The sequence below is a fragment of the Nannospalax galili genome, unplaced genomic scaffold (genome assembly GCF_000622305.1).
Source record: "Nannospalax galili isolate Female #2095 unplaced genomic scaffold, S.galili_v1.0 scaffold831, whole genome shotgun sequence".
NCBI classification, from domain to species: Eukaryota; Metazoa; Chordata; class Mammalia; order Rodentia; family Spalacidae; genus Nannospalax; species Nannospalax galili.
The window spans coordinates 541,897-555,098 of NW_008329142.1; the positions used below are offsets into that span (position 1 = coordinate 541,897).

The 13,202-nt window shown below is 35.5% G+C and overlaps 1 protein-coding gene across 2 annotated transcripts in view; it reads right to left on the bottom strand.

The window, feature by feature from the left end:
- Positions 1-246: 246 nt before the first annotated feature.
- The window catches only part of Rspo3 (R-spondin 3), an 87,541-nt gene continuing 74,585 nt past the window's right edge, over positions 247-13,202 (bottom strand). The window contains exons 5-6 of one of the 2 annotated variants that reach the window (XM_029563716.1): positions 3,619-3,788; positions 247-2,226 (exon numbers count right to left, since the gene is read on the bottom strand). In XM_029563716.1, coding sequence (XP_029419576.1) covers positions 2,191-2,226; positions 3,619-3,788 — 206 coding nt within the window. In that variant the 3' untranslated portion in view covers positions 247-2,190. Of the gene's footprint in view, positions 2,227-2,560; positions 3,789-13,202 lie in introns of those variants that run through there. The other variant, XM_008833632.1, reaches the window with a different exon arrangement.

Here is a 13,202-nt window from a genome sequence, read left to right on the forward strand (position 1 = left end):
CAAAATTAATATATTGCTAAAAAACATTCAAAATGGGAAAAATCTCAATTGATCTGACCACCAGTTTTACTTAGCCTTATTCTTTTAGTGAAAATGGATTCCAGACAAACTTCCTTCATGTGTCAGAAGTAATGCTCCATAACAAATTTACTTTAGAAAAAAGTCTCTTCCCCTTAATTTCCCTGGGAATCATTGTAGTAATACAGAGAAAGAATGTAGTCAGTTCTTTTGCTATTGAAATATATCTGCAGGGAAGATGAAGTTTCTTTATTTAAGCCTACTTATAAAGTGCATCCTCTTAAGAATAATCATGTCTTACTTTTAAGATTGAAGGCAAAAAAAAAAAAAAGATTGAAGGCAAATTGTAGATTGGCGTTCACCCTTTGGTTACTACTATTCATTTTGATTCCATAATTCTTGTATGTATTTATTTCTTGAGATCATTACACATACTGTTGGGATTCCATATATTAATCAAGAAATAAAATTGATTTATATGCTTGACTTGAAGAATTAGTCACTACTTTTGTGAGACTTGTTTATACTATAGAATAATTATTGTTATATTGAGTCACGAATCTTTTCATTTCTCATCACAACCTTGCCAGAAAGAACCAAGATTCTGAAAGACCATACAACTTGCCCAGGGTTATAGAATTACAGCTAGTAAGCAGCAGAATCGTTATGACATTGTCCAAGTCTAGCTGCAGAGCAGTCTCCACTTTCTTTCCCACTCATTTTTGTGAAGGTTGGCCTGTTCATGGCCGTAGTTGTATTATAAGCCTCTTTCCTGTGTTACTCATTTTCGTATTTGAATAACACTAATGTGAGCCAGCTCTAATTCAATAACTTCAGAGCAGTAGAGCTACAGCTGCATTATCTTAAACATTTCCAATTCTGTGAAAAGCAGAGTTAGGACAATTTCCAAATGACATTGTTACTAGTTAAGGTTCATTAGGAGCAACACCTCAATGTGTTGGGAATGTCAAATGTTCCCTGGCCTGGGATCATATATATACAACTCTTTCTTGTTGCAGTGAGACATGGTTCCCCACTCTCCACCTTCTGCCCCCTAGGCCTAAAATTTAAACCTGATAATAGAACAATTGTAAGCTAGAATTTGGAGTTATGAAGGGAGAATTTGGAGACCAGGGCAAGGGTATGGACCAGGCACTGGCAGACTTATGACATTTCACTCTTTCCACTTTGTTTTTTCTATCAAGAATTTCCTGGATAGTTGTTACCATCAACAATGCCTTTTATAACAATGCAAGAACTTTTCCATAGTCAGTGAGTAGTTTTCACTCAAGGAAAGGAGGACTGCTAGTTTAAATACTATACAATTCCTTATGCTTAAGGATCTATTAAGGTAGATTAAAATTTTGATTAAAGTTATTATCTTTTATCTTCATGTATATCTCATCCAGTGCATTATTAATGCTAGCTGTAATTTGCTTTCTCTTTGTACTTTCATTTAAGTTTTGCATCAAAGATTTAAATCTTCTGTGTAGAAGGACACATGGGAAAACACAATCATTTGCCTTTATTACTGTGCCCTGGTGTGTTATACTTTTTCACCATTGCACAATTGCTTATTGGAAGAACAAAGACAATGATAAACAGAAATATATGTAAAAATAATATGGTGACCCATACTCAACAGGATAATACTGAGACAAAGATGGTGTTTGATGCATTCAAGTTCCAAAAATGGACAGACTTCCACTTAACATAATGTATAGAGTGAGGTTTGTTTCCTCCTGGTAACCTAAGTTTTAGTTGAAGATAGAATGAAAACTCCCTTAAATGTTGGGGATAGATCTAGTCAATTGGACAAAGAAAGAAAGACTAGAGTAAGAAACAAGAATACATCATTTAAATTTTTTATATCTTAGAAGAGAAAAAGAGAAGTGGAGAACCAATTAAGCCAAGCAGCCCAAATGAGCAATAAAGTTGGTGGAGAAAGGGTGCTAGAAACAGACAGGCACGAGGCAGATTTCTTGCAAATTCTTCAGAAAGCAGAGACCTCAGAGGGCTAGGAAGCATGGTGAACAGAGCAGCTGCACATCCTCCTGTTGCTGCAGAAGGCTAAGGTAGGCCACTGGGTCTGTGCTGCACACTGAAAGATCCCTCCTGCTGCATGGGGCAGGGCTGGCTGGGTCCTCTGTGAAACACGGGTGAGGCCTTCCACTAGGGTGACTCCACTTCCCAAAAGAGATCCACAGACTGAGAAAATATGAAGAAAAGGCCAAATGTTGACAACACAGGTGGAGGAAATTACATATAAAATGCCCATGTCTAAGAAATGAAGGGGAGACAGATCATTTAGGTAGGCTTATGTGTCCATAATTACAATTTTGTTGATTAAAGTAAGAAAAAATTGAATAATTATCTCCTGTTAGTAAGTTTCAATTGGCTTAGGCAATACTGGATTCAGGGAGCAAACACTGAGAATATATACTCTGAACTATATAAGATATAGGTTCTCTGATGTGGCAGAATTCTTTTTCCTAGTTCTTGAATCTCTAATACTTTACCAATAAAACAAAGTGAATCAAACTTTAAAAACTATTAACAAATCTATTTATTGTGGTGGCTTTCTTCCCTCCAAGACACACCTTGTTAGAAAGTAGTATCCCTTTTAGCTCCAGGTGGCCCCTTAAGCAGGAAATAAAATTGTTTTTCCCTCATTGAAAAAGAAAACAAATGACTTTTCAGACATGTCACGTTCTCCTCACTCTATTTTTGATTTCTATAAAATCAGAATTTTCTTCTAATAAATTTGATTTTGTTTTTGGAAGAAAGTTACAGCCACATGTTTACAGACTCATATAAACCGAGGGGTAGCAGATGCTGAACCTCACAGTGCTGACATAGACTGGAGACCTGTATGGGGGATCACAGCCCTTCACAGTTTTGTAAAGCACAAAAGGAGTCTCCAACTCTACGATTTCTTCCACATTTTGCCTTACTCCAATCCCGTACAGTATATTTAACTCTGGTATACATGCTCATGTTTCTTGCAGAAGTACAGGATGAGGGCAATAGAAGTAATCCTAAAACAGTTGCTTCTGTGATAATAAATCCTAGGATTCCACAGGCCAGGCCCTAATTCTGAGCATTCGAAAAGCTCCTGGACAAATCCGCCCTGTCCTTGGAATGATGTTTCTTTTACCTGATCTCTTAATTGTTTTGAAGGGACACTGCATCTTTGAAGTTGCAGAATTACCTTTTGCTTCTTAAAGGCAATCACTTGAAGAATATTTTTATAGGGAAAAGATGTTTCTTCTCCAGGTGTCATCATTATGTTGAGGATAGCTTATAGCTTATTGATAATTATGTACAAAATTTCTTGTCTTTTAAAAACACACAGAAGCACGTAAGACAACCATCTGTAAGTATCCCTTCTTTGAACATTTGGCTCTTTGTTGTTAGCTATGCTTGTATGAAGAATATAGCAACTATTTGGAATGTTGTTTAGACAGAACAGTAACTGAAGTGTTGTCCATCTGTGGTCCTAATGGCTAGAACACCTGTCCTGGGCATCTGGTCGAGATAGCAGCATCATGAGTCTACAATAATCTCATGGACCCTCTAGTGTACAGTGCTGACTGATACCGATTTCTGTTGTTTGTCTTGGACCTTTCTCTTCTTCTGCTGCTGTTTGTCTTTGCTTTCCCGTGGCTCTGGGGTCTCTCTGCTGGACTCCAGACCTTTGCTGTCAGGGATTGCTTCCTTACTTTCTTCTTTATTGAGTTTTTTTCGTTTTCTCTCCCTTCCTTTTCTTCCTGAAATGAAAAGATACTGGTTTTAAAATTATATTCAATTATATTCTCTTTAGCTATCCTAATGCATCAAAAAATGATACCGTTATAGTGTACTCATATATAAAATCCTCAAATAAAAAAGTACAAATTTATTTGGGGTTTCATATTATACCCACAGATGCCAAATATATACTCTTTAAATCTTTCACTTAACTGTTTTTTGTTAAACCCATGTGATATTTTTTAAAAATGTAAACATGAAATACATATCTTGATAACGTATTTAATATATACATATATAGCAAAATGACTTGTTTATGACAGTTTTAGTGCCAGGGAATTCTATTCCTGTAAGTTTGGGATTTATTTTACATGCTAATCACTCATGCATATTTAATAGAAAACTTTATATAAATTTCTTTGCTTTTGGAAAAATCTATTAATATGTATATTTTATCTGACATATTTAAAGGACAATTTTATATTCAAGTTACCAGGAACAGTCATATATTTGCAAATTGTGGAGATATTTACATATTATCTGAGAGAAGAGAATTGATTTGCATAACAAATATGGAAATATAGTAGTTCATGATGAACTCCAAGATAATTTTATTTTAACACAAATATTTGTTTGTTGAAATTTATTTGCATTGTAGTTTCTCTCTGTGTGTGGTGTGTTGAATACAATTTATTAATAACCTTATGGTCCAAGCTACAACAACGGGAATTTTTTGTTTCTATCAATCAAGTAAATATTTCTTGGATATATGGTGGTTTCCACGGAGACCTTTGACTTGAACTGGGCTTGTAGCATAGATATAGTTCAGACTCACATTATTAGGTAGTTTTGAAAGTGAAATCAAGGTGACTATAAAGGTTTTGCTGTTGATAGGCATACTGTATCTAATACAGAGCCAGGATAAAGAACTAAATTCTATTCGGATGGTATTAGACAACTACTGAAACTTTCATTGAGAATAATTTGACCAAATTACATGAGTCTGACATCAAATTTTATGCATTTTTCCTATTTCCTTTCAAAGAGTAAATTAACTAGATAATTTTATATGAACATTATATATAAAGTTGATAAATTTTAAGGACATGATTTCAGCAAGATTCATTAACACATGTATCCCAATGAGAATTTATGTATATTCAAATCAATATATAGTAAGTGAATCAACTATTCCTCAATGTGGAGAAATCTTGACTGCTTACCCCAAAAACTGTTGTGCCAATTTTGAAATTAGGCTGTCTACAATAAGCCACTATGGACAAAATATTTTGGAAAAATTATTTGCATGAGAGAACCAAAATATTTTTATGTCCTGAGACAGGCTGTGGTATTGAATTCAGTGGTTTGGCTCTTTTTTCCCTGAGCTCTGGTTACAGAATCCTAGGGTGTGGGATTATTAATAGTGCATATGTATACTAGGCCAGTACAGTCTCCTTGGATTAATGATTTTACGCCATGAATAGTTTCATTATGGGACTGTACTCACAAAACCTTCCAATCGCTTTATGAAAACTTGCCTTGCTGGAGTCAATAAAACACACCTCCACATTATGATTTCTAGTAGGCTAGTTAATAAAAAATGAGAATTCAGAGGAGTGCGAAGCAAATATCAAGTTATTTGGGGTATATAGAATTGAACAAAAAGTTATAGTCAGCTGTTATTTCCAAGCAGAAGTACTTACTCACTGATTTGCCAATGCCATTATTTTTTCACTTTAAGGAATATTATGGTGTTGGTAAGATTTCTACAGACAGACCCCACAGTCTTTTAGTCATGTTGGTTTTAATGACCACACCGCATATTTCCATTAGCTGACTTGAACATGGAAACTAAACAAAGAAAATTTGAAGAGAAAATTTACCTTCCTGTGTATTTAATATATAGTTTAAGCTGCATAGACTAAGATAATGCTATTTTCATGCACTGAGTTTCGTTCTCAGAAAGAGATGGCTACAAACATTGAATGACACAGTATTTCTATTTTGAGGGACACTTTGGGGGTGTCCAAGTTCAACTCTAAAAAAGATGGTAAACATAATAATTCTAAAGTTCCACAAAATTTACTGATCTCAAACAAAATGTTATTTTTATGGAAATTATCCAGTAGTTCAGTGTTTGACATTGCTCTCTTGATGATGGTCCAATGTCTTACAGCTGTGATCACAATCATAATGTTTTAGAAATATAAGAAATGTATTGTTTTTCCTTGGTCATGGATTGATTTATATGTTTTTTGGCCACTTGTGACAACAAACTCACCTTCCAGAGTACTTCTGCTTATTAGCAAAATGATATGATTATTTCTTAAGACAGGCAGGAACATTTTTGGAAGAATCTTAAAACTTAGTATCGTTGCTTTATTATCCAAGAAATAGCTATTTAGTCTGGGCGGTGAGTGAAAGGGGAGGCTCTGGTAAAGTAACAGGGAACTAGCACATTGTACATGGTTGCTGCCCAATAGAGGGCTATTGCTCAATGGAAAAGAAATGGGATTATTCCTTTTTTTTTTTTACAGGCCACGTGTTAGTAGTTGGAAGTGCTCACCATTCTGCATAAATAATATATTTTAATCTTGTCCAAGAAATAAAATAGAAATGCAGCAGAGTGGCTGCAGTCTATTAAAAATCACGTGCAACTTTGGGTAATTATGTAAGGTTTTCATTAAAGGGGTCTTCTCTTTCTATTCTAGTGACTTGGTGAGTTTTCATTGATGTGGTTGATAGTTATTTTGTGATGTTTTTGCAATTCTGAAAACTAAACATTCCAGTCACAACATATATGTGCTTGCGTGTATTGCCATTCATTGAATATGCATGTAAATGGGTGGGCTTGTCCTCGTGTGCGTGTGCCTGAACTGGACTGCGGAGTATTCCAATGATTAAAACAACGTTGATTTTTCCCGTCTCTTCCATGTTCTAGCTATAATGGAATGTTTTAGTAGAAACCATTAAAGAGAAATTGCTATTAGCAATTGACTACAATCTGAGCCTACTAGTGTTTGAATGTTCTCTTTAAAGCTCATGTTAAAAATTGCTGGGCCTGGTGGCACGTATCTTTAACCCCAGCACGTGGGAGGCAGAGGCATGTGGATCTCTGTGAGATCGAAGACAGTCTGGTCTACAGTTGAATTCCAGCCCAGCTGGGGCTATGGGAAGACCCTGTCTAAAAACAAACAGTAAACAAAACCAAAACAAAATTGAATTGCCATTGTAACCATAGTTTTAAAGGGATCTTGTAAAGACAGTTAAATTATGGGAACTCTGGCTTCATACATAGATTAATGTTGTTTGTAGCAATGGGTTATTAATGGAAAGGATCCCTGATTAAAAGAATGAGTTTGGCTACATTTCCGCACTGTCTCACACATGCTGCTAGCCCGTCTCCCGTGTTATCAGGAGCAAGAAAGTCCTTAAAAGATACCAGTGCATTGTTCTTAGACTTCCCAGCTTCCAAATCTGGTCCACCAGATGCATAAGCTTCTGTTGTCTGTAACTTCATCCATGAGATTCTACTAGAACAGCAGAAAATGGACCAAAGTGGTCCTTACAGGGAGGCACTTGGTGTAATTTAAGAATACTGTCCTTAGGGTTAGAAAAATACTGTTCAAATTTTAAATCTAATTCAAATAGTTGTATGGCCTTTGACAAGTTTCTAATAAGTCTCAGGATTAACTGATACTTCAAATATAAATAATCATTATTATTTGCTCAACTTTTTAAGGTTAAATAAGATGTTTGTAGAACACTTAACACAGAGCCTGATATGGTAGTTATGGGATAAATGAAAGCTAATATTGTTAACATGTAACATAAATATGCCTTAAGCCTCTACTCCACACCAAAAGTGTGCTAAAACCTGAGGATACAAGTGGGATATGGAGAAGAACCTAGTAATGGCCATTACTTGCTCATGCTGAGATGGAGACATGCACAAGAGCCTATGGGGAGTGTGGGGGGTAGGGTGGGTTGAACTCAGCTAGTAGAGACTTAAAGAGATTCTTCAGATGATTCTGCTTTAGGTTTAAGTTAAACCTAAAAGAATGACAGAGTTTGTCATACTGAGGGCATGCCAGGCACAGACCAGTATGTCAACAGTGTGAAGGCATGCAAGGACGTGGTAACCTGGAGCACTGAAAGCAGACTTTCTTGGTTTGATCAGAGTCTATATATAGAATGTTACTAAGAGGACCTGGGAAAGTACACAGGACTCAGTTGCCAATTAGGGAATTCATCCTACTGCACCAGTGCTATTGAAAGCCAGAGAAAGGCAAACATCAAAATCCTAGAGCAGGGTGGAGTTTTGATGTTTTGGTGACAAGTTTTAAAATAATCAACTGCATATTCTAATACATGACATTTCATTTTCCAGAAACTTGCTATACATAATAAGAATCCATAAAAAGAATTTAGTCAGTGAGTGGTATTTATGGTATTTATAACTGAACCTTACTCTTCGTTTAAGTTTAATTTTTGACAATTTAATACAAGCAACAATGTATTTTGAACATAATCACCTCTTATTACCCTCTCTTAAGAGCCTTACTTTTCAAGAGTAACTAAAATCTCTATGTAGACAATGAAGGCACAAATGACTTAAGGACTTACTGGAAATTAGTCTCACATAAGTGAATATATAGATATTTTTGAGATTGTGAAATTATTTTCTATTGATACAAAAATGTATATAGTTTTTATATAAGCACCGTCTAGATCCTTCTATGAGCCAGGTTCCAAATATAGATGACTTTTAAAAATGCAGATTCTTGAGGCAGAGGCAGGTGGATCTCTATGAATTCAAGGCCAGCCTGGTCTACATAGTGAGTTCCAGGCCAGCTGGGGCTATAGGGAGACCCTGTCTCAAAAAGACCAAAAAACAAAATGAAGATTCTTGTACCTTGTCCCTGGAGATTATGATACAGCATTTTTATAAAGGGCTCAGGAACCTGTAATTAATAAGTTTAGCCCTAGTTTATTTTGATGTCTAGTCACAGTTATGAATTGTGTTTATAGAGAAATGGAGTATCTTATTTCTTTAAATATACACTATCAAAATTTAGTTCAAATTACACAGTTAATAATGTTTCATTTTTCATAATGGATATACAATTGGTTTTTGATTTACTATTTTGTGGAAATGGTTTTCACCTAACCTTGTAACCAAAAAGTTAATGTTAGATTTTAAGCTAATTTAACACTAGCTTAGCTTGTTTATAATGTAAAGTTCACCAGGCCTTGGTTTCTTTTGTAATATAAACATATAGTTATAATACCTCATGACTCCTTTTTGCCCTTGACCCAAGTTATGTCCATGTTGTGAATGCCAAGCAACTGATTAGCCTATTTGTGTTGCATACGGGTGGGATTAAATTGATAAGATCTGTTGGTGGTTGTGTGTGCTTCTGTAGGTCAGTGGAAGTCATAAAGGGAAATCATCTCCAATAAGACAAGGTCTGCTTTTCCTTCCCCATTTCATGCTTTATGTTCTGTTTCCATAAGTAGAGAGCAGGGTCTTTCTTCAGAGCATAGTTCTGGGAGAACTCTGAAGGAATGAGATCTCGAACAGTTCAGCTCTCACTCTCAGTTTAAATTATGCTAAGAATCAGACTGTCTTTGTTTGGGCATCACTTTAATGTGGTATCACACTGCCAGACTACTCCTAGTAATTTGTAAGGACAGTTTTCTAATTACATACATTTGGAATAGTCACTGAGCTAGGAAATAAAAATTAACTGCATATTATCTTTTTAAAAATTTTCAAAATACAAATATAAAGCAAAATAGTCAACATATAGAAATAGCAGAGAGCAGAAAATCATCTCAAATTATTTTCCTGTTACTCTATTTTCTATAATAGATTTAAGTTTCATGTGAAACACTAACCTTAGAACATGTTCAATACTCTTTTAAACATAATGGAGATATTAATAAAATGTATTATTTCCCTAGAATCATGAAGCTAATTTATACAGTGACGTTCACTTGAATTGTAAACATCATTTAGTGATTTTTTGGAAACAGCAATGTTTAAAGGGGCTTCTTGGTGATGTTCTCAAAAGTTGCCACAAGGGGGAGCCAATGAGCTTTAAGCAGTTTCTTGTTCCAGAAAAACTACAGCAATGAATTTTACCAAAAATCTAAATAAGCATTCCCCATTCTAGACTGAGAACTAAATATCACTGATTCTATGACTAACATCAACTAAAAAAAATCCCTATAAAAAGATAAGGTTTATTTTTAGGTTTATTTATTTTTTTCTTGTCATAAAACTAAATTCAATTGGAAGGCCATGGCTTTATATGTTAAAAAGAGGTTAATCTGAAGCAGGCTGATCTTTGTGAGTTCGAGGCCAGCCTGGTCTACATAGTGAGTTCCAGGACAGGTGGGGCTACAAGGAGACCCTGTCTCAAAAAAAAAAAAAAAAAAAAAAACCCCAAACCCCAAAACAAAAACAAAAAACAAAAAAGGGGGTTAGTCCGATTTGGCCATGATTTTTACATATAGAGAATAAAAATTACAACTTTTGTTCATCACAGTTAGTATATTACTGGAAAAAATTGCAGGGAAGGGAAACTGCTACACACAACTATTTTTATACAGCAATTATGATCTGTTGTGTAGATACATATTTAAAAGGTCTTTGACCTGCGGGCTGTATAAACACAGGACAGCCTGACCCAGTGGTGAAGGACACAGCTGAAAGCCATCAAAGACCAAATTTCCTTCTCAGATATATTCTTACCCAGTAGAATTGACTTGAGAAACATGTCCAAACTTTTTGCCCTTTATTGCTTGTTTGTTTTACTAAATGGAATATACTTACTGCCTTTGTCATAATTTTAACAAATACAGTGAAAATATCAGAATAAAAAACTTTTTTTTGAAAAATAGGCAGATACTTAATTTCTTCAACTTGAAAAACCTATCCAGGTTCCCTGCTCTGTCAGGTCATAGATGATCTTGTTGCTTTTCTATTTAACTTCTGTGGCACTTCTGATCGATTATTTGAAGAAAACCAATTTGACACAACAATACATGGTCTACTACATATAGCTAATAAGGTACAGTCTTTTGAGCCAACTTTTACAAAGATAGCTTTGATCACTAGGCTGTATTAAGACAGAGTTTTGTCAACAATTGGAAAAGCTAATTTAAGAGGTATCATCTATTTGATCAGTTCTTTTTGGAATTCAGAAACAAGAAGAGACTAAGATACTACATACAAATTTTAGGCGGTGGAAGCAGATAAGCTCAAGCTTCCTAATGCACCCAGGGTTCTTGCCCTCTGTGACTTGCCCTCTGCTTGCTTCCTCACCCACTTGGCTGGCCTCAAACTTCTACTCATCTCCACACTTCCCCCACCATCATGTCTACTGATCCATTATACTTGTTTACCTAGAATAGAATTTCTAGTATCCTTTGCCTCAACTCAGACTCATGTTAAATTCTCTGGCCACACGACCTCTTCAAAGAAGCCTTCTTCAATCTTCTAAACACTTCCTAGACTTGGTTAGTTTATTTATGTTACATCTTTAAGTGCCCTCAGCTCCCTGTGAGGATTCCTGCTACAATAATCCAGATTCATTGGTTGGGCAAGCCTGGTGGTACAAGTCTGTAATATCAGCTACTCAGGAGACTCAGGAAGGCAGATCTCAAGTTTAAGGCCAGTCTGGGCAATTTAGTGAGACCTTGTCTCAAAATAAGACATAGAAGGTTGGAGATATAGCTCACAAGTAGAATATTAGCCTACCATGTTAGAAGATTCAGTTAAAACCCCTGGTATCACCAAAATAAATAAATAAAAGAGACTCACTTAGGCAGCTTGTTTTGTAAAACAGTAATAATCACTAACAGTTAATGATCCCTTTTATGGCCCAACATGGGCCGAAGTAAGAATACTGTGTCTGTAGGCTTTTTTAAACCCTATTTTGATGATGAAAAACATTATGGCTCCTAACTATAGTACCCTCTGCCTCAATGACCCTTCTCAATTGAACCCTACTTATATATTCATGGTAACGTTTAATTTATATATTAGGAACATAAGAGATTAGCAATAATAATTAATAACAAATATTAATAAAACAATTATAATACTACACTGTAATAAAATTGTGTTAATGTGGTGTCATTCATTCCACCTTTCCTTCTCCAATTTCTTATTTATAGTATACACCCTTGTGATGATGTGAGTTCTAGGCATTGTGATACAGTGTTGAGCTACTGCACACAGGCTACTAGAACACAGACACCATGAGAATCCCTGTCACTGAGATGGCTATTTAAATGACTAACAGGCAAATTATACAGAATGTGGACATGTTGGACAAAGGGGTTGTTCTTGACCCTTCTGGGTGTAACTAGTCAGAATGGTATATCATTTCTGTATTTCTAAGATTTTTCACTTAATATTTTAGGATTGCAGTTGACTATAGGTCCCAAACAAAGTAAAATCTTGAGTAAGAAGAGACTACTAAGTTAGAGTGATGTCTTAATGAATAAAATTACTTTCTATGCAAATAAAAGGACCTGAGTTCATATCTACAGCATCCACATAAAACCAGGGCATGACTGGGCATGCCAGTAACCCTAGAGCCAAGGCACAGAGATAGGTAGATCCTGGGAGCCTGTTGACCAGACAGGCTAGCTAAACAGCAAGCTCCAGGTCCATTAAGAGATTCTGTTTCAAACAAAAATAAAATGGAGTGTTATAAGGTAAGACACCTAGTACCTTTCTCAGTCCTTCATATGTGTGTGCATGGGTGTGCTCACTCACACACACAAGCATATACACTACACATCCCCCCTTACAGGTTACTGTGTATTATATCTCTCATATATAAGTTAGGAACACTATTTTACCATCAAGCTACCAACATAACTAATAAAGCTCTCCAAAATTATCAGATATTTTTATATTTTCTTATTACTGAAACAAAGAAAAACAACCTACAGGTTTACAGTTTTAAAATCCCTCTGAAGTTTGACTACTATTAATTTGAATCTTATACATCATTTCATTTTATAAATGTCATAAGTATTAGTAATCACAATATTTTAGAATCTTAGAATTTTAGAGATAGATAGGTCCTGGGAGCCTGTTGCTATTTTCATAGTCTTTGTTATGAGTGTCTTTTTAAAAAAGAATTACTTATTTTATGTGTATGAGTGCCTGCTTGTATATATGTATGTATGCCTGTATGCCTGTTTCCCACAGAGGCCTAAAGAGGGCACTAGATGCCCTGGAACTGGAGTCAATATGTGGGTGATGGGAACTGAAACTGCTTGTATATATGTATATGTATGCCTGTATGCCTGGTTCCCACAGAAGCCCAAAGAGGGCACTAGATGCCCTGGAACTGAGTCAATATGTGGGTGATGGGAACTGAAACTGGGTTCTCTGTAAGAGCAGCAAG